The sequence below is a fragment of the Gopherus flavomarginatus genome, chromosome 19, assembly GCF_025201925.1.
Source record: "Gopherus flavomarginatus isolate rGopFla2 chromosome 19, rGopFla2.mat.asm, whole genome shotgun sequence".
Taxonomy (NCBI): domain Eukaryota; kingdom Metazoa; phylum Chordata; order Testudines; family Testudinidae; genus Gopherus; species Gopherus flavomarginatus.
The window spans coordinates 19,192,382-19,214,693 of NC_066635.1; the positions used below are offsets into that span (position 1 = coordinate 19,192,382).

Below are 22,312 nucleotides of genomic sequence, written 5' to 3' on the forward strand. Positions count from 1 at the left end.
GTGATACGGTGTTTTTGTCTTTTTTAATTTTTCTGTGAGTTAATTTGAGAGCGCAGTGATGGTCAGGTTTCACCCACATAGTTGTTCCTGGGGTGTTTGATGCATTGAATGAGATACACCACATGTGATAGGCATCTGTAGGACCCATAAATCTTAAAAGGTGTGTTGGGGGGGTATTGATCATCGTAGCCGTGGAGATATGTCTGCAGGTTTTGTGTCATAGTTGTGGCAGGGTTTGGTGCCACTTTGAGTTGGTGTATCCTGGTTTGTGGGAAGCTTGTTTTTGATGGTGAGCTTGATGATGTTGGGGGTTGTTTGAAGGCCGGAAGAGGGGGTTCAGGAAAGATTTCTTTCAGGATGTAGTCCTCATCAAATGTGGGTTGTAACTATTTGGTTCTAATATGGGGTGGTTTGTGACAACTAGGGGGAGTGCAGTTGGAGGGTTTTTTTTACTGTAATGAAGCAGGTATTTGCGTGGCATTTTCCATGATGCAATCTACTTCTCTGGTGTGTCCTTGTTTAGTGAAAGGAATTTTAAATGTGCTTAGATGTGTCTCCCACACTTTCTTTTTGGAGTAAATTCTGTGGTACCTGAGGACCTGGATGTAAATAGCACATTTTTGGTGTGTCTGGGGTGATTGCTGGATCTGTGGAGGTAAAAGTTGTGATCTGTGGGTTTCTTATATATTGTTGAGTTTCCATTATTGAAGCTAATTATGGTATCCAAGAAGTTGTTGCTAGTGTGGGAGTATTTTAGACAGAGTTTGATGGATTTGTGGTGGTTGTTGAAGTTATGTGGAAATCTGTAGATACAATATCATTAACGTTATTTAAAAGGCACTTTAATATATCTATTGAAAACAGTTCAAGTAAACTGATTTCCACTTTAAACTTAGATCTGTCTAGTAGATGAAAATATCATTGGTGCATTCTTCCAGAAATTCTTTCTCCAGGTGACCCATGTAGAAGTTAGCCTATTGGAGAGTCATCCTAGTGCCCATGGCTGTTCCCCTGGTTTGGAAAAAGTGTTTGTTGTTAAACGTAAAATTGTTATGGATGAGGATGAAATGGATGAGTTGGGAATGTGTTTGGAGTGGAATCAGGTCTTGTAATGTTCCCACCCATTTAGTTGGGGCAGCCTGCTACCAACATAGGAAACACTATTTATATCTAGATCATAACATTTTCTCCATGGAAGATGATATTTATTATTGGGGATAACACACTTTACTAAAAGGGAAATAGATCTTCTGCTTTTACAGAATAGAGTTAATGTAAACTATTTGTTATCCCACACTAAAGACTAGCTAACTTGCATTTGAGCAACTTTAACTATATTTCCTATCAACTTAGTCTCTGCAAACCAAGGAAATTTTCAGTTAAGCCAATATTTACATGCAGACCAACCTCAGCTCAAATGCCTTACCTCACAAAGATAATACCCAAATACCCACATAGATTCCTCAGCTCCACAACAAACTCTTTCATTTCCAACACTCAGAATCAGTTGAATGTGTGTCTGTTGGATAGAATCTTGCTGAAGGTAAGAATGGGCATTTGTATATGATTTTTGAGGGATTGGGTGCATGCACTGAGGCTGGTTTCCCTCTCTGTCCCAGCCTAGCTGTTACAGTGGACAAACCGAGGCAGGTATTTTGTCTGCCAGACAAATCTTGGATCTCTGCAATTCTGTTTATTTAAAATGTTTATACACTCTGAATTACCCTGGCATCTGAGTGCCTCACAGTGCCTGTGAGGTAGGGAATTATCCCCATTTTACAGATGAAGAACCAAGGACTTGCATAACTTGAGGTCATGCAGGAAGCCTATGGTAGAGCAGGGAGTTGAACCCAAGTCATCCTAATCCCAGGTTAGTTCTCTGACCACTGGGGCCATCCTTCCTCTCAGCTGAGGTGTGATTAAAGGTCATAAATTTTTACTTTCAACAGTAAAATTTTTTAAAGTGGCCTGTATCAGTGATGTGATGATGTGTATATATGACAGGTTTTGAGCTTGTGAATATAACTGTTTAGCTACAGAGAGAAGAGGGGTGAGAGAGGAACATGGGGCCATGTTTATACAAGGAATTTTAAATTATTTTCTCAGGGCAAGTCAATAATATTTCATCACAGAAATGTCACAGGTGATGCACTTGTCCTTTTGAACAGTAATTGTGCTAAATTTGGAGACTAAAGCTTAATCACTGAAATAGTAAGAGATTTCAATTCTGCTTTAAGTGGAAAAACTCAACCTTAACTATGGTGTTACTGCAAACACCTTAGTAATACATCATTCATCACTTTTTCCAGTGATGCACTCACCATGAAATGTGTAAAATATCTCTTTCTGTAGATACATTAAAGTGCCTTTTAAATAATTTTAACAATATTCTGTCTGTTAAAAAACTGTTCAAGTAAACTGGTTTTCACTTTAAACTTCTTTAAACATCAGTCTCACTATAAGTGATAATTTATTATATTACTTTGATAAGCAAGATAATACAGATTTACTGTAGAGGTCTTCTCAAGTTCTGCCATAATGCAGCAGTTTTATATAAGCAAAAAGCTCTCAATTTTAGTCTAAACAATTGTACTATCATGGCAAGCTGACCTAAAATATGTGATTGTAAATGTCCAAAAACTGGATTATGGACTGACATATAGAGGAAAAAATAAATAGTATTTACAAATTTACTATCATTCTACTGATCTTCAGTCTAATTGAATAATTTCGGCAGCGTACATTAGTGCCTGTTTTCTGCAAAGGTAACACTTAATATTTAACTTGCAAACTCAGGCTCTTATTTGCTAGCTTTTCATGCAATAAATCAGACAGTTTCTGTGGTACAGCTTTATGAGAGAGAGGCTCTCTTTGAATAATTTTGGGGAGGTGCTATCTTTAGTTTATGTTTAATAGTGTTTTCGCTTGCATGAAAGAAGGGAATTGTGTTGGAAACATCAATCTTCATTATATTGGCTGAGAGTAAATGTTTACATGCCCAATTGAGAGCTATAGGAAGGTAAACTGCAGTTTGCAGTAACTTTGGTGCTTCATAGTGATTATGGGAGATATTAACTTTAAGCGTGAGTGTCTTGACTTATAGTTAATTGACTGTACAGTTTAGGTCAACAATGTTACAGTCGTCCGATTTCTAATGAACTTCTGTTTAGAAATTAATTAAAAATTTGCATGAAATTAATCCCTTTAGATTTAAATAATTTTTTCACACCATTTGTGTGTGTGTGTGGCCAGAAAACAGAGTGAAAGACGTGATAGATATTTTAGACCCACGTCCTTAAACGTCTTTCTCTGCAGTGATTAATCCCTTGTGCTTTTTCTTTTCTTTACTCAGGGATGCTACTGGTCACTACTGACACTCTAGGCCATGATTTCCATGTTTTCCAAGTACTGACACATCCTTGGTCGTCATCACAAAGTGCTGTACATCATTTGTATACACTTCACAGGGGAGAGACCGAAGCCAAAGTAAGTTAAAAATATTAACTAAAAACTTATCTCCAGATAGAACACATTATACATTTTCTGTATGTCTGCACTTTCGAGATTCATGTTGGTTTCAGCAAAGAAACAGCTTTCCTTATGTTATAGCCACAAGAAGGGATAAGAGCACAGAGTTTAACCATGACAATAAGGCATTTTTGCTTGTACACTGAAGTGGTGTCAGATTTGCTCAGATACGCCATCACCTCCAGAGTCCAGATTGCAGGGTTTCATTTAAGCTTTCCTCATGTTGCATGTTAAAAGTTTGTTTAATGCCTTTGACGCAATTGTTGGTTTGCTGTGTTTTGGTGGGAAAGGCCCAAGAAATGTAAGAGAAGTTGTGGGGGCGGGGAGATTAGTGTTCTAGATTTGACATAATGCTATACATAAAGATAGGTGAATCTGAATGGGTTTGGGTAAGACAGCTCAAGAATAAAACAACCCTTAAAAAAGCTTGATGAAGTTTATTTCATTTCCTAATTTTAATTTTTTTCGCAGCCACTCTTGTCATGATACTTCTGGTTAGGATCACTCTAGTACATGCAGTACACTGCTCCTGAGTCCTCTACAACAGGCACCACTGCACTATTCTCAGGGGATCCCCACCTTTCTAACCCTGTGTAACCAGTGAAAAACCTATTTTAAAAATTAAATCGGTTTAAAACCCCCCCCACCACAAATAGGAAATAAATGTCACACCTGCTAATATACTCACTCACAGCAAGGACTTGCAGGCAGTACCTTTGTGGCCCTTGCACAGAAAGCTAAGATAACAGTAGTACCACAGTTATTGTTACTTAGACAATTTTTTTTTCATGGGTTCTGTGCTTACTCTTGGCTTTTACTTCTCTTCCCTTCTCTCCTGGTAGAGGCTGGAAGCATTTAATGGTGCCATAGCTATAGATGCATGTTACAGTCAGGAGGTTTTACTCATCCAAAGGTTTTAGTGCCATTAGCTGAATTAGGAATCTTAACTCAGGTACTTGATATGTTCAGTTTATCCATACTAGGTGTCCCCAGAAAATTTAAAAAACCCTGGAGAATGGAATTCGAAACAACGTAGTGTTAAGAGTGTGCATCATCTATGTAGTGGTTGAGACTCTTTTTACTACTGTCCTGGAAAATTGTAATTGCTGAGATAGGTAACTGCTTACAATGGGAATATATAGCCAATGGGAAAAGTGAGAAGAAAGGATGGAGAGGTCTTAATTTTTAAAGGTGACTAGAAGTTTCTGTGCCTTAATTATTAAGTGCCCAAATTGAGACAATGTAAAGGGCCCTGATTTTTAGTGCTGTGCATCTTCCCTCTAAAAATTAGGTTTCTTTAAGGTATCACAGGTTGGGCACCCAAAAATCAGGACACTGGAAATCACTAGTTATTTTGGAAAATGTTGTGCACCATATATACCTCTTGAGGTCCCTTCCAGTGCCTAAATTTTTATGATTCCATACCCTTCTTATGTTTAGTTCATCTGTACAAAGCATAGTTTTTATATTATAACTAAAATTTTTAAAAAAGTAAAAATGGAATTGACTCTTAGCAAGACAACTAAAACTTTTTATAAGGCGTGTTTCATAGAAGAAACTTTTTAGAAAATAAAATTAGAAGAACCCAACTGAAAGTCTTTTAGATGTATAAACAACAAAAAAGCGTATACCTTACATTTACATGTACATCCTATAATGTATTTAGCTCTTTATGTGTATTTTTGTACTGAATTCATCAAAGAACTGTAAAGATGTTATATTCAGCCTGCAAAACAAGTGTGTGGATTCAATTATTGTGAATAGAGATGTTCTGTGGTTTCTAAATTAGCATGATATTGTCAGCTGACAACAATTTTATTGTTAAAGCGCAGTCTAGTAAAACAAATATCACACATTTTTAGCAGTAAATCATGTGTGGTGCATCCTTATGAGTACTTTATTAGCATATGTGCTAAGGCGCTGTATTAAAATGTTTCAGAACCAATGGAATGTTTGAAAATTCTCCTTGTTTGTAACATAATTTTATTTCAGAGCGTGGGAGTGTTTCTCTTGGAGTGGGTGTAAAGTAGCCAAAGTCTAACCAGCGAGGCATATTGGTGGGTTTTACAGTTCCCTAGATATTAAAACAGTCCAGCAACAATATCACACTGGCGCCTGTGATTGCTAACACAATCCTATCATTTGAAACATGTACATGATTTGAATGTATATGTTCTAACTCTGGATTTGTAAGTAACATAGTATTTTCAGTTTTATGGTGAGAAAAGCATTGTGTGTTACTGTGCTCTAGTCTTTTGTTTGGTTAGCTGCACATATGAATTGCATTTAACCTACAAGAATTTTTGAGGCTGTTTGATTTGTAACCTGTAATTCAAATGCAGATATTTTAAGAAACACATTAGAAGCTACCATACTTACTCGAGCCTATTCTATAAGTGTATAAATACTATGATATTCTTCTTTTTTCTTCTTCTTCTTCTTCCTGAATTAAAACTAGCTGTGAATCAGGGACAGTGGTCTCAAAGGTCACCTTCTGTAGCGTAGCTATAAAAAGTTCTAATGTGTGTTGATATACACAAGTGGTTATCAGAGTGTCAAAAATTAGTTTAGTTTTTACCCATTGTAAATTGGTTCAACTTCATCATATGCCTCTTTTACGTAGTGTTGTGTTTTTTTTCTGCTTTTATACCCCTATTCATAGCAGTATAATTTGTCTTTCCATGATGCTGGTCAAGGTATTTACCCTGTCCCCAAGAAAACATCCTTATAATACTATAGTGAGCAAGATGAACAGATTTCTTTAAATCCAGTGCTGCTTTGTTGATCAGTTATGCATGTTCTTGCAAATGCTTGCTAGTGGGCATAGTGCTTACAACCTGGATGATATGATTTACTAAGGGTGGAGAAATAGACTCATACACTGATATAGGTAATATGCATAAGGGCTCATCTTAATATTCTAGAGAGATTTGAATCTGAATGTCACTCAGTTTAGAATATTCACTCTGGGATGACATTTTTCCCAGGGTGTCAGAACTCCTACTCTTTAACTTGAGGAGGGGCATCCCATTACACCCCCTCCTATCTCTTAAGGGAGCTGCCAAGGGGGCCCATTGATCCCATCCCTCATCCATAGAAAGGGTCCAGGCTACATGCTCTATTTTTGTTGAGGAAAAAACAAACATTAAGATTTAATAGTTGCACTTTCCGAGCATTTTGCCACAATCCCCAGATGTGTTGAGGATTATCTAAACAATACATATACCCCATTTCCTTTGTGAATCTACCAATCCCTGTGCCTGGAGGAAGTAAGTTGGGGCTTCAGTATCCTTCTCCAAAGTACCCGGAACCGTAGTTGTATCAAGTTTCGCCTCTAAGAGCAGACCTCTGTCTGTCCTGATCCCTTAGAACATCTACACTGCAAAACAAACAAACATGGCTGTAAGTCTTAGAGCGCAGGACAGCTGATGGGCTCATGAGGCTTGTGCTGCAGGGCTAAAAATAGTAGTGTAGATGTTCCTGAGCCTGGGTGCTGAAGCCACTCCTTTTTGCTGGGTTTCAGAGGCTGGGCTCCAGCCCAAGCAGAAAGGTCTACACTGCTATTTTTAGTCCTGTGGCATGAACCCCAAAAGCCTGAGTCAGTTGACCTGGGCTCTACTGCGGGGTATTATTTGCAGTGTAGACGTACCCTTACGGTCTGATTCAAAGCCCATTAAAATCACTTACGTGTCTTTCTAATAAGGCAACATCAGCCATCCCCTAGCTTTGTGTCTTAGTATGTTTAAAAAATATAAGGATATCCCATTTATTGTGCTAAATTTTCCAGAAAGGCAGTTCAGCTTTTGAACTGTGAACCAACATGAGAAATTTTAGCCCAAAAGTCAATTTTCACCCCAGGAATATATAACAGGCCTGAAAATAAGGTCTTACAAGGTTTGCTCCTTTTTTCACTCTCTTCAGTGGGAGTGAGATGGAGCCATTGGAATAAAATTGGCGCCCCAGCCATACCTGTCGTAGCAATAAAACAATATTATAATCAAACTGTGGAAAGTGAGAAATCATTCATTTAATTTTTATAAAAGGAACCTGAAGTTTCAGTTCAGTACAGAATGTTCTGGCTGCCTCTAGTTTGCATGGATTCTTAAGAGAAGTGAGCAACAATGACAAATATTTTCCCAGTAGAGTTTTGCCCTTTTTATTCGGCATAGTCTCATTTGAAATTGTCTTCCGTTACCAGGAATCTGATGCATTGCTGTGCACTACTGTAGCTGGCCCTTCTTCCCACAGTTTTTGTTTATTCAGGTTAATCAGTTTTAGTTTCTAATGTGGTAGAGCTATTTATTTATTTTGTATATATATTTATTTAACAATATTTTTAAAGCTTTTTATTTTTTTTTAACAAGGCAAAAAAGGAGCTCAACCCATTTTTCCGAAAAGGAGGAGTAACCATCTTCAAACAATTAGTGTAACATAAACATTACACTTAACATTGGAAAAGAACCTGCTTTAGCCTGCTGATGAAGGGTTTTCTTCCCCCTGTGTCCGTGTGTGCATGTTTGCATTCTCATTAAGTATTCCCATGTGGAGGTGTTAATCTTTTAGAAGTATAGTTTGGAGAAAAAGTTGCTTTAATTTTTTTCACTGGAAGTTATTGTGAAATTTGGTAGAGGTACATTTAAATGTAACCTTTAAAAAAAATTTTTTTTCAGTTAAGTCAAAATCCAGAATTATCTATGTCTGACTGGAAGATGCCCTTTCTTAGTAGTCTAGTTCCACAGTTCATTTGAGGTACATAGGCCTCTGGTCTTGCAAAGATTTATGAATGTACCTATCTTGAAACTACTCATGGGAATAAAATTACATACATGCATGAGTTTTTGCAGGATCAAAGCCTTTTATTTCCTCTCTTGTGTTGGGATCACAGATATTTTTTCTGTTTTTTTTTTAAACTCCCTCTCATGTATTTTTTTAGTATATGAGAATTAAAATGAGATTTAGGCACAATAATTTGAAACATGAATGTGATTAAATATTATGATTGGGTAACCCAGTCTGAATGAACTTGAATCAGGTTCAAAAAGTTGGATTGATATTCTTTTCATTTTCCCCACTGCCTCTGCGCTTCCTGGTTTTGACCAGAACGAGCGGAGGCAATATCAAAATCCTGTATTTAAAAAAAAAGACAACCCACTTCATCAGCCCACGAAAGCTTATGCCCAAATAAATTAGTTAGTCTCTAAGGTGCCACAAGGACTCCTTGTTGTTTTTGCTGATACAGACTAACACAACTACCACTCTGAAATCAGATACTGTGGTGATCCAGTATCAGAGGGGTAGCCGTGTTAGTCTGGATCTGTAAAAGCAGCAAAGAATCCTGTGGCACCTTATAGACTAACAGACGTTTTGGAGCATGAGCTTTCGTGGGTGAATACCCACTTTTTCAGAGGCATGCATCTGAAGAAGTGGGTATTCACCCACGAAAGCTCATGCTCCAAAACGTCTGTTAGTCTATAAGGTGCCACAGGATTCTTGGCTGCTTTTGTGGTGATCCAGACTATATATACCTAGATAGCTTGGTCTCCCCTTTCAGAACTATTGTTTCGGGTTCTGCAAACGCAGATAGAGGTTACTGCATCAGTAACCCTCAGCTGAAATTTCTGAGGCTGTCTCAACAACTGTAAGAGTTAGAGACTTATTTAAAAAAAATTAAATCTTAGATTCTGGAAAACAAGAAGGCAGCAGAAATGAGGTGCCTGTATGCTGTGTCACTGCAAACCCTCTCAGTGTGAACCCTTGTTGTTTATACCCTTGTAGGATATAGTCAGTATTGAAAGTCTCAGGAAATCTGTGCTCTCCGGAGTCAATTTGATTTCTGGATCAAAGACGCTTGGATACATTTTGGTTAAAGATGTGAATTTTTAGATGCTAGTCCTAGCCATACCTCCAGCTGTTCTCGTTTACCCAATATGAATCAGTATTTACATAATACAATAGAACTTTTTACCCACATGCATTTTGGTTTGTAGGAAACCAAGATGCAGTATGTTCTAAGATGAGCAGTTTTATTTGCTTGCAGATGAAAGTTAGGTTGTCTACACTTTCTCTTTGATATTAAAGTGTAAACAGAAAAAAGGGCCTGAAAACAGCATTATCTCAGCCTAGAACAAATAAGTGTGGTGATAGCACTGGTGGGCTGATGGCCAGGGTCCTGTGTAATCTTTGAGGCTGGCGGACTTTTGCTTGTTCTGAGTCACAAACTGCTGTTATAACTGACCTCAGTCAGTGTAGGTAAATAGACAGAATCATAAAAACATACCACCTTGTGCTGCCAAGAGACATATTTGCCCTTTTACAGAGAATGCAAAAATGTCTTTTAAATGTGATTTCAGAAAGTATGCTTAAGGTGAAGTTTCACTGTATCCAGACAGCCAATCATTAAAATATTTTGCAGGCAGCTACCCCACATTTAATATAAATCTTTTTTTTTCCTGATATCGTAGTGTAGTAACAAATACTGAATCAGTCTGTTGAAGACAATATTTCTGGGAAATAATCTTGCCTGGGAACAATCTTTAAATAGTAAAAAATGACTTAAAGTCGTTAATCATTCACTGATGAAACTTGCCAGTAGATAAAAATGCTGCCAGTTGAATGGAAGGATCTGTGCTCCACTTCTTAACTAGACTGTGAAGACAGAGCTCTAAAGAGTGACCTTTGTGAATGTAGTTACATTTTGTTATTACTGCGCTAACTACTCAGTCTGGAGAGACATCTAGAGTAGTTTGCCGTGGGCTTGAATTTGCCGTCTTAACTCGCAGAGTTGAAATTAGTGGCATTCCTTGCAGAGTAAGGTACCTTTCAGGGTGAGGGTGGCAGAACTGGGCCCTGTGCGTCTAGTAAAAATATTTTGGGATGTCCATGGTTTTATTTTTCTTTCATCTTCGCCTGTTACTGTACAAAATCTTTAACTTTCTGGGAAAAAGTACAAACCAGCATTGGCTAATTTTATATTGGCCCTGACTTCATCGTTGCTGTGTCAATACCTTCTTCCCGTATAAAACAATAAGACCCTTTGGTCATGTAGTTCAAATAATGGCAAACATTGCTGTCTGACATTATGTATAGCATTTACCCCAATGTCTCTGAAACTGAGAACATCTGGAGAAGCCAGTCACTGAGGAAGTGAATTGCAGACATGACAGGTTAAATTCCTATTGAGATAGTGCTGATCATGCTTTTCTGTTGTTTTACTTCACTATTCAGGTAGGAGACAATTCAATAAAGCTTGGAGAACTTTTCTTACCATTGCCAGTATGATAAGTTATTAGTACAAGTAAAAGGCCATAGACAGCACCAAGAAGATCAGAAAGTGTTCTGATAGCTTGTTTCTTGTAATTGTCATGAAAATATAATGTATGCAGTGTTATTGTAGCTGTGTTGGTCCCAGATGTTAAAGAGACAAGGTGGGTAAGGTAATATCTTTTATTGGACCAACTTCTGTTGGTAAGAGAGAGAAGCTTTCATGCTTACACAGAGCTCTTCTTCAGGATAAAAGATACTACCTCCCCCACTTTGTCCACCCCTGTTGAAAATACAATACCAAACTGTGGACTGTAAGGTTAGTGTACTGAGTGTTGTGTTACGCTGAATATACGTGCTACTGATTTTTAAATAAGTTGATTTTAATATAGCTGTAAGTACTGTACGCACAGTTAGTACAGTATTAACTTTTTAAAGCCCTGGAGTATCTAGCCTGGACATGAGCTGTCAGTCATTTCCGAGGGTAGTGATAAACAAGGTCAGCATCTGTCCATGTGATCATTTGTGTAATCAGCCTTACCTCCTAACTGTCCTTTCTGTGTCAACTGTTTTGAAAATAATCAGTTTTCCAGGTGCTTCAGTAGACTTCCTTTTGTTTTGTTTCACATTAGGCTTGTGACATTTTATATATTTAGTCTAATTAAGATTGTTCCTCTGCAATTTAAATCCAATGTCAAAGGGGTAAACCAGGAATGGTGGCAAGAAAGTTACCCTAGTTCCTTGTTGCTGAACAAAAAGGAAAACCAAGCGTTATGTTTGTGTATGCCACTTATGATGCCCCAGAATCAAATCATTCTCTCTGGATTTTCAGAGACTCTGTGCATGTAACATTACCCTCTAATCACTGCATTCTTGGAGGATTAGCTTTATAGGGCCACTGGCAAATCATATAATGTGATCAAATTCCAGATACTACAATATTCATACTGCCCCATAGTGTTTCTGAACCCAGAAGCAAGGTTTTCTGCTTCAGATTTCAGGAGGTTGGGCAGTCACAGTACACAAAACAGACAAATAAATCGGGGAGAAGTAAAAAAAGTGGTGTACAAGGGAGAGAATTGAAGAGAGACAGGAGAAGGGAATAAGAATGGAGAGAAATGAAGGAAGGCGAGACAAAAAAGATCAAAAAAATTACAAGAAGAAGAAATAGCGAGGACAGGGAAATAGTGTAACCAGAAAGGATGAGTGAAGCTAGAAAGGAGAGGATTCACTGTATAATACATGGTCATTCAAAGCTTTCTTTCATTATGTATCAGTTTAGAAACCACTTCACTGACTGTTGTGTGCCCTTTCCTTTGCAAACACTGGATGATTTCCTCCAAGGAGCTGTTACAATTTACCAGCATATTTGAAAGCATTGTTTAATTGACTCGGCTGGGAAAATAGTCTGCAGACACTTGAGTATAAACCAAGAGGAGAGCTAGCTGTTCCATAAAGTGACTGATTGCTAAATGAATAGATGCCACAACAAATATTTAACTAGAGCAGAAATAATTATGTCAGAGCCAACTTCAGTACCTCAAGGTTTGATTTAGAATTACTTGGACCAAGAAATGGGAAGGATTCCATGGTCATAAAGTCTGTTCTGTATTCTTCATAAACTTAAAGACCGAGGAGTGTGAGCAGTAGTAGTTGGATAGTGTACTTCATCATTACATCAGTAGTTATACTAGTAAGAAGAGGCGATAGCAGTTAAGCCAGACAGTAATGTAATCCCTCCAAGAGGTTACAGCCAGCAGCAGCACCTGCATGGCACTTTACAGCACCTTTTGGGTTGAGAAAATAATGGTTTGGCTCTGAGATGGTTCTGATGCGTCAACTGCTACCAGATGTGGGACAGTGGCTGGGCCTTAAATAAGTATTCCAAGAGAAATACTGAAACATTCTACCAGGAAATTCTGGTTTTGAATCAGCAGCGTTCCAAAGGATGTGTGCAAGCTAGATATTCCATAAAACAAGCGCAAGAGTTTCAGGGAACATGCCCGGCTTCAAGAACCAGAGAGAACAGGGGAGTATTTTATTGACACTGGAGAACTGGATAGCCATATTTCATCAAGTATTCTGCAGCTAATTCTGTGTTTAAACAGGAGATCAAATGAGCATTTATCCATCTAGCTATATATATGCAGTCATCCTTTCAGCCATGACTTGCCCATTTTTGTAAAGGGACTGTTCAGTGCACAAGAAACTCACTCCTCAGTACTGCAGGAAGGGAACATGCTTTGTTCAAACACATAACAGAGTGTGGGGGAACACCCACAAACTAAACAAGTACTAAGGGAGGGGTGGAGCATGGTGCCAACCTATAATAATCCGAGAAACCCTGTTTAACCCCTTGATGATCACTTCACTACACCCAGTGACTACATTCCTTTGCCTTAAATAAAAGACTTATATGTTATTAACCAAGGAGAAGGGTCCTTGTGCCCCTCCCACCCACACCCAGTGATTTCTATGGAAGTCGGGGATGTGTTAGGCATGCTACTGGGTCCAAAGTGATTGAGAGACCTAAGCCAACTAGACTGGGAAGAAATGGCATTAGAGCCAAGGAAAACCCTGGCATCCTCACAAAGAACATTTAATATTGTAGCTTATATGTTTTTAAAATATATCTTGGCTTTAAAGCTACCGGAACTAGCTCAAAACCAAGGCATATACAGTGTGTGTGTGTGTGTGTGTGTGTGTGTGAGAAATACAAAGAATTTAAAAATATAGGTGTGAATGTTGAATCTGATGCTGACCTTGAGTTACGGAGCAAACCCTGTGAGAGGTCTGCTGTACTTTTTACTTTATTAACATAAAGCTGTAAACATTATAGAGAATGGTTGATCTTCAGTATCCAAACATTACATCATAATTAACAGCAAATGTAGAAATATATTATAAATACATGGAAGAATAGTACATTATCCTAAAGAACAGCAATAAATTGCAACGCATAGCATAAACTTGCAAACCACTAATGGGGCACAGCGCAGTTTGTTTATACTATGAGCAGTCAAGAACTCTGTGTAATGTACAGTAACAGTACAGTGGATAACAGCAGGCTCGACGTGATAATTTAAACTTCTTTCACAGATACACACAACTGATTTTGGAAGCAATTGGGAATGGGATTACACTTGGTCCGAACAGCATCCTGACGTTACCCTGCTACTTTCCCTTCATCCATTGCTTATTGAAAAGAAGCTGAGGGTTCATTTAAATTGCACACAAAGATTTGTCATCTTGCTATGTGAAAATAAGATATTTAAGTAATGCCCACAAATGAAACTGCAAACGTACTATGATTTAAACTCTTCCAGTCTTCCAGTGTGCTGCTGCTTGCCTTATATAAGGGAAAGACAGACAATGCAGCTCTTGAAGTTGTAGGAGATATGTCATATGCAGAAAACACCAATCTGGTATCCAGAATATTTGCTTTTGTCCCTGGAGAGTAGGCTATCTGCATATATTTTCTTTGACTCTTTGATAATTAATTTCAATCTCATTTGTGAGTAGCACTTCTTCGTTTATGGGTCTCCTTCATAGCAAAGCAACTGCAGCTCTTTGCTACCTGGTTTCTAAGTTTTCATCCTTTTCCACCATCGCTCATCCCAGCTGGTCACCGCTGTGTCATTGTTTGAGATGGAAGGTAGAGGTCATTTGCACTTTATTTTAAATGGAGCATTTAGCCTGGTGCTACTGCAACCTCTTTTTCTCAACAGCAGGCACATGTACATGAAACTTCATAATTGCTTCCTAATTTGTTTCCTGCATGTTGTCATGAGCTAGGATTTTGGCATTATTTGGATTGTTTTTTCCCCAGAATATAAAATGAGGAATGCGTGCTGAAAACTAATTTAGTATGAAATTGTGCTTTTTTTTTCTTGCTCAGTACAGTGATGTAAAGAGATTATGGTGAAATAAGTTAAAACAGATACCAAGGGGGGAGGGACTGAAGAGACACTTGCAAGGGGGAAAGTGTGTTTCTCAGGTGAGACTCAAAACAGTATCAGCTTATTCTAGTTGGCAGGAGCTGCAGAGGAGAAGACTCTTCCACCAAGAGCATGAGACTAGAGCGAGGCAGGGGAGACAAGTGTTTGACATGTGGAGGCAGTGAACAGAAGAGTAGCAAGGAAGTTAATAGAGACTTCTGGAAACAATGGGGGGGAGTTTTGATCTGAATCTGAAAATGAATAGCAAGTGCGTTGAAGGTGTTTAAAGGTGGGATGATCTGCTCAGATGTCTGGCATGCATAAGAGAGCAGGTATCATTGTGCACATTGAAGACAGGAAAATTAGATTTGAGGAGGCCACAGAAGGAGTGATTTGAAATATAGCCTTCTTCTGTAATTGAGAATGGTATTTTGTATACAGTTCTTGTGTGTGATTCTGACATCTGGAAACTGCCTTCTTTTCTCATCCCGTGATTATGGGGTTTCTCTTCTTTTGGCTCTTGTTCTTTTGTATTGGGCTTCTAATCCATTTTGAGCAGTCTGTAAAGATGAAACTCCTTTTAGACAAACTAGGAGCTTTAAGTGCTCATGGAATGACTATATACCAGTAATACTAGATTCACCGACAGTGCGAAACCTGTCAGATTTCTAGGACTCTATTTAACTAGATCATTAGCGGATCATTTGGCTATGTCACCATAATTGAAAGGAACAGATGTGTAGTGGTATTTTTTGGTTTATCTATGTAAAGTTGATGAAACATCTTGTATAGTGACAGTCTGTCAGCCAAATATCTTGTCACACGTCACAATACTTAAATCCCTTTTTTATCTCAAAGTTTCAGGGCTCAATTGCAAACTTACACTTTGAATACTTGCTGCTTTTGTCTGGAATATTTGGATTGCACTTCTGGAATATTTGTCAAGATTTTATCAGTGTTTACTCCAATTTGAGTACCTAGTGTATTGTAAAACTGGCTTCTCTGAAAGCTTGAAGAATTTTATTTAGCTTATGCTGTTAATAGTAAAATGAAAGCTAATCCTTCACCTATATGTTTGTGTGCCATGTTAAATCCCTTTCATGTACATACCTCTTTTTATCCAGCTTTTATTTTTAAAACATTTTTACAAAAATTGTTTTAGGACTTTTCTATGGTAAATTAAACGAAATTTTTTGTTTTCGTGAGTGATCTGGCAATATGGTGTTGCACCACAAAGTGTGTTCCCTTTCATGAAGCATTCCCGTAAAGGAGGCCCAGTGTTTCTCAAATTGAGCATTAAAAACATATATATAGCGACAGCTTTTCAAATTTTTGACCATAGTGTTTAGGTGACAGTCAAACTCATGCATTTACAATCAGAGCCAAGAAGTATTCAACTCCTGACACTCCTAGTCTTTTCTTCTAACCTCTAAACCACATCAAAATATTTGGCATGAATATACAATTTTGTTGATGATGACTTACTTCTTATTTGTCATGTTTCCTGATAATTAAAAAGAGCAAGCAAATAATGGGTGCCTTGCCTGCTGTCAAACGTGCAGTTACAGTGCCTTCCTGAATGTTTTTGTTTGGGGGAGCAAATTCAGTTAAAAAATTACATCAGGCTCCCATGGCTTTCTGTGGGATTTTGCACTGCAATTTGTTTTGTTGATTTGAACCCTTAGAAGAAAAGTTTCAGGACACTTTTGAGAAATACTCAAAGTACTACTGAGGTCTCTTCCAACTCTAATTTTCTTCAAGGTGATTCAAGGTGTGGGATTGTGTTAAACGGTATTAAAGCAAAGATCATTGGTTGCTGTTCACTAGAAATATAAAATTAAACTATTGACTTAAATAAGCCAAAGTTTAAGTTAAATGTTTTCTGTTCAGACTTGTCTCTTCAATTATAACATGATACCCAACTTGTTTCAGAAAGGCTCTGAAATGACACCTACATATCCATGTAACTGCATTTTTCCAGGTACAAGATATCTCCTTCAGCCATGACTGTCGTTGGGTGGTGGTCAGCACTCTTCGTGGCACTTCCCACGTCTTCCCCATCAATCCTTATGGTGGTCAGCCCTGTGTCCGCACCCACATGTCGCCCAGGGTGGTAAACCGCATGAGCCGTTTCCAGAAGAGTGCGGGGTTGGAGGAGATTGAGCAGGAGCTGACATCTAAACAAGGAGGCCGCTGCAGCCCTGTCCCAGGCCTGTCGAGCAGCCCATCTGGTTCACCTCTTCATGGTAAATCTCATTTTTCTTCTGTGTTGTCTGGCACACCTATTCTGTTGAGTCACTGCGTTGCTTTTATAGTATCCCATGTTCAGTTGTCGGCAGTATCTGAAAAAAGAAAATATTGATTTCACTGTGGATTCCAGTAACACTGGATTCAAATAATCTGTATTTCCCCATACAGATGATGCTATTAAAAATGCCACTGTGCCTTGTATTAAACTGCTGCAAATACAGTACCTGAAATCTATATTAAAGTCTAAATTTACAGGGTACCTAGATATTGAGGGGATAAGTCCCCTATAAATACTCAAGACAGAGTTTATCACTTAGAACCTACTTAAATAAACTATGGGGAAATCAACATTTTAATAGTCTCCATTGTAAATTAAAAGGTTTAGGGGCTTTAACGTTTCAGATTTTGTTTCACAGCTATCAGAAAGTCACTAATCTGGTCTACATTTAAATGCAGTTATCTAAAAATCTCATTTCTCATCAGACTGGATGGTCATGGATCACATCTGGACATCCAGAAGATAAATATGTATTGTTTGTGGGGAAAACATGAAAACCTGGTGCAATGAACATGACAGGACAGTGTTATGGTGCTTTTTTTCCCCCCTTAGTGTTTTTTTTTTGTTTTAACAGTGTGATTGATAAATTTACAAAAAAGAAAAAGCCTTCAATAATTGCGTTTCCACATCCACTCTGATGATGTGTTGCTCTTGGGAGCCATGAACCAGGAACGGTATAGAAACCATATAGAAAGCAGAGTCCACCCCCAGGGAAATCAAAACTTTTGGGATGTAATTATAATAGTATCCACAGTCCTAGTTACCCTCCGTTTCTTCCTCTCTGCCTTAGGCATGGAGCTTTGGAACCATCTGTTCATTTTTGCCCTTCTCTTTGATGGTGTAATTTGTTGGTTTGCTGATTGTTGTTTGGATTTAGAATGATTGCTGTTGATTCCTGCTGGTCCCTTGTAAATAGTGAGAGCCACAGGTTATTTTAATTTAACCAACCCAATATCAATCTAATTTTAAAAACTAGGGCCTGTTTGGGGCTCCTGTAGCTTCTCTCCCCTAATAGGAATAAGTCCCCTCTGCTGATGTGTAAGAGGAAACCTAGGTCTCTCTTATGGTGTCAGCAAGAGCAAGAGGTTAGAAAGGCTAGGAGAGCCCTTCAGCCAGTCTGAGGGTGTTTAAAGGGCTGGACAGATCATGAACACTAGTGGAAGAGTACAGTACAGGCACTTGTGACATCCTCACCCTTCCTGCCTTCATGGTTGCCCTCTGTGCCATTAGAATAATCCTTGTGGGATTCTTGACACATAGAGACCTTCTCAGTGCCTGTTGTTTTTAGGGGAATGAGCGCTCCTTCACAGTCTAAGAGTTCAGTTTTTTCCCTTTTGGGGCTTCTCCGATGTGGCGGGATTTATTGATTAAAAACCTTGCCCCTATGAATAGCATTTCCTTTATTGCTATTACAGGAGCACCTATCATGATCCTGACGTCCTGGGATAGTCCAGAAGTGGTCAGAAATACCTGTGCCTTCCGATTCCTCCTAGATATATTTATACATACACAGTTATAGCCTATTCTTCTCATTACCACACAGCAGTTCAGTGTGACATGCTTGAAGCAGACACTAGATTGCTGTAAATAATTATTGTAACACATCCAGTCATTTTAAACAATTGACATCGTATAGAGAACAGGAAGGAACTCTCAACTTCTGTACCTTTCATCCATCTGAGTCTGTTTTTTGTCAAGAGAAATTACAGTAGGTTGTGTCTTTACCGATTTGAAGTTTTAAATAAATTTAGCATTTGATATTCAAAAAGAAACTAAGAGGTTTCATTTGGCTTTGATTAGTATGCCCAGAGACTTCTGTAATGGGCAGATTTTCTGAACTGGAGAAAAAGCTAACATATTCACACCACAGCGTGGTGATATTTCCAAAGAAACAGAGGCTAGGTGTTTCAAAAGTGACTTGTGAGTTTCAGTGCTTCTATTTGTGGGTGTTTGTTTCAAGACATCTTTAGTAGGGCCTGATTTTCAGGATTTATATGTTTGAAAATCAGGCCCTGTTCAGGCATCTTCAGTTGGGTGCTCAAAATTTAGGCACTCAGAAAACACTACTTGCTTCTGAAGATCTTGGCCAAGATGTTTAAGTAAATATATCCATCAGTCTCTTAACATTTCTTAGAAGCCTCAGATTATGGATTCACTGAAATTATACACAAACCCTCATATACCTAATTTGAAAATGTTCTGTGAAAGTTATAAGCCGTTGTATTGAATCATTACTTTAAAAAAATGAAAGGATTCCCTTAATTTAGATAAGTGCTGAGTTAGTGAGATGTGTTCCAGAAATGTGGAAGAGAAGCCTTTATCATAACAACAGTCTGGGTGTCACTGCAGTCAAAGTTATGGCAAGGCGAGTCAGTTGGCAAAAGATTAGCAACTTGTATTGCCACATGGAGGTCCTAGTGCAGCCTTTCATTCCTAAAGCTTAGGTAGGGATGGAGAATGTTGGGAAACGGGGATTGGAAGAAGGAGGTTGAATGAGGAATTGGGGCTAGTATCTCATTAGCCCCTTTTCGTAGTTTGAGGAAAGAGGTATGACAATCTGGAGAGAATTGACCCTGTCAACACTGGTTCTCCACTTGTGAGGTAACTCCCTTTCCTTCATGTGTGAGTATAATAATGTCTGCATCTGTAATTTTCACTCCATGTATCTGAAGAAGGGGGGTTTTTTACCCACGAAAGCTCATGCCCAAATAAATCTGTTAGTCTTTAAGGTGCCATCGGATCCTTGTTTTTTATCTCTCTTGACTAAGTGTGTACTTTACTTAGGGGTCTATCTAAGGAAGGAACCAGGGATACTGTTCGATGCTGAAAGGTTGGTGGTTTGCTGTACTGAACTGGAATGGTGTGTGTCACCAGTGAGATGTGGGTAGGCATGTGGAAAGAACGCTGCAGCCTTTTACAAGAAAGCAAAAGCCTTTAAAAAGTCTTATGCTCCTCTTGCTTCTCCACCTGCCACCCTCCATGCCACCAGCTGCTTAAGTCCACCTAATGCAATTAGTATGGGAGCATATAGTAACTGTGTAGTGTTAGGATGTGGTGTTTTTCTTTTTTTTTTAAAGTGAGATGGCTTGGTGACTGCTTAAATTTCTGGGCCTTACCTTGTTCTGCGTCAAAATTAGATACAAAATTTCAGACCGGAAGCAAATGTACATAAGTTTTTTTTAAATTAAATCTTAGAATTAAGATAAAATCAGTTTAGTTCTAAACAGGGTGACCAGATGTCCCAATTTTATAGGGACAGTCCCTATTTTGGGAGCTTTTTCTTCCATAGGCACCTATTAGGTCCCACCCCCTGTCCCGATTTTTCACCCTTGCTATCTGATCATCCTAGTTCTAAATTATAGGAATTGGGAAACCATTGGTTTTTTTTTTAGATGTTTTTGTTGTGCCTATTTACAGTTCGAAAAGTACTTAGGTGTGGAACTAAAGGATACAGATGGTTGATCTGTATTAAGTGCCTTTTAAAGACTTTTATCATATACTTGAAAAACATAATTAACTGAAGTTCACAATTACTTTCATTGCAAGGATTTGGTACACATGTGTGGCAGCTGGATTAACAGAAAACTGTGATAACTATTTTAATCCACGAACTAAGAAGGATTTAGAATCGTAACAGCTCCTTGGTATAATGTACTGTTAAATAGACAGATATTATGCACTGTTTTCGTTTGAAGGAGTTAGTGTTGTCTCGTGGCGCATGTGAAGTCTAGTGGTTAGAGCAGAAGAGTGGCCTTTGGGTTCTGTACCTAGCTCTACCGGTAACTTGCTGTGACCCTGAGAAAGTTACTTAGCTGTATGTAAATTTCCCCCCATCTGTAAAATGAGAATAATAATCTGTTTTAAGGGTGTAGGGTTTAATTAATGTTTGTAAATTGCTTTGAGCTCCTCTGCTGAAAGATGCTCTTTAAGTTAAAAATAATCCTATTTAATTTAATTCTGGGCTTCTGCAAAAGAGACAATATGGGAAGGAAGTATGTAATTCAGAGTTAGTTAAAAACCACAGTAAATTATAAATTAGAACTCTCTTCTTATTTTGTATTAGCCATATCCTGGGTGAAGAACTTGTATATGTTGAGCATTTAGCATAGCCGCTTATGTACAGATGTCACAGTAAGTGTTGTTTTACTTATTGTTGATGAAATGAAAGATGGACAAACGGATTTTAGTACAGAATGCTATCCTTGTCAGTTGGCTTTTCTTGACTGTGCAATCTTGACATCATGATTTTAATGAAGGATCGCACGCAATTTAGAAATATTTGAGTAAGTTTTATGATCTAGAAACTTGCATGGCACTTCAGTAAATGTGTAGACCGTTGCTGTTAATCCTTCTGTTAATACTTCTTTCATATTAAAATGGTATTGATATAATCCTACCCCGGAAGAATGGATTTTAGTGACCAAAAAGCCTGCACATTACCTTTTGATTGGACTAACAAAAGAATTATATTCCATTCACATTAACTTGAGCTTGCTTTTTATGGCTATAAATATTTTCTGAGCACAATCCTGGTAATTTTTTTCCAGATCGCTTTTTACTACTAGTGTTAAAACAAAAAAAACCCGACTTGCCTTATGTATAGTCGAGAAACAATCTATTTACGGTTTATTCAGGACGATCTACAAATTGTTTACCCACACAATGTAAACCTTTGTTAGGGTGGGATTCATCTCTAAATGAATCATGTTTTGGCTTTACTCTTGTTTGCCTGTGCTCCTTTTTAGCAGAATGAAGTAAAGGAAACTGTTTACTAAGAGTTGATAAAGAGATATTTCCTTTGCACCTTTTATAGCCAACACAGATTTTGTTTAGGTTATTTTATCTGCTAATCCACCCATGGTGTATTTTTGTCATTCAGTTGGGTTGCCAGAGAGTGTTGTCAGTGATACCAGAGTTAAGTTAGTGTCCTTTTATGGGCTTTTACTATTATAGGACTATTGTGACATCAGTGGACTGAAAGAGCAGAATTGGGTCTTGCATGGCTGTTTCCTATGTGTGACATGGGAATGATAAGACTCACCTGTCTCACAGGCACACTGTGTGGGTTACCTCGTTAAATAGTTAAGAGCAAATTCTGCCCTTGATTACACATGTGCAGCTCCTGTTAGCTCCAGTGGCAGCTGTGTGTACGTGCCCAAGGGTAGCATTTAGCCCTAAAGTGTTAATGCTTCCCTTTGAAAATGGAAAGCCTTTATGCAGCTGCTCAACGTTTTTATCATCTAGTGTAAAAATTACAATATAGTATATACTTTATTTT

At 38.2% G+C, this 22,312-nt stretch overlaps 1 protein-coding gene across 10 annotated transcripts in view; it reads left to right on the plus strand.

The window, feature by feature from the left end:
- Window positions 1-22,312, plus strand: part of BCAS3 (BCAS3 microtubule associated cell migration factor) — a 490,501-nt gene that overhangs the window by 147,279 nt on the left and 320,910 nt on the right. For all 10 annotated transcript variants that reach the window (XM_050929311.1, XM_050929313.1, XM_050929312.1 and 7 more), the window contains 2 exons: window positions 3,353-3,486; window positions 16,708-16,972. In XM_050929311.1, the coding sequence (XP_050785268.1) occupies window positions 3,353-3,486; window positions 16,708-16,972 (399 nt within the window). The remainder of the gene's footprint in view (window positions 1-3,352; window positions 3,487-16,707; window positions 16,973-22,312) is intronic.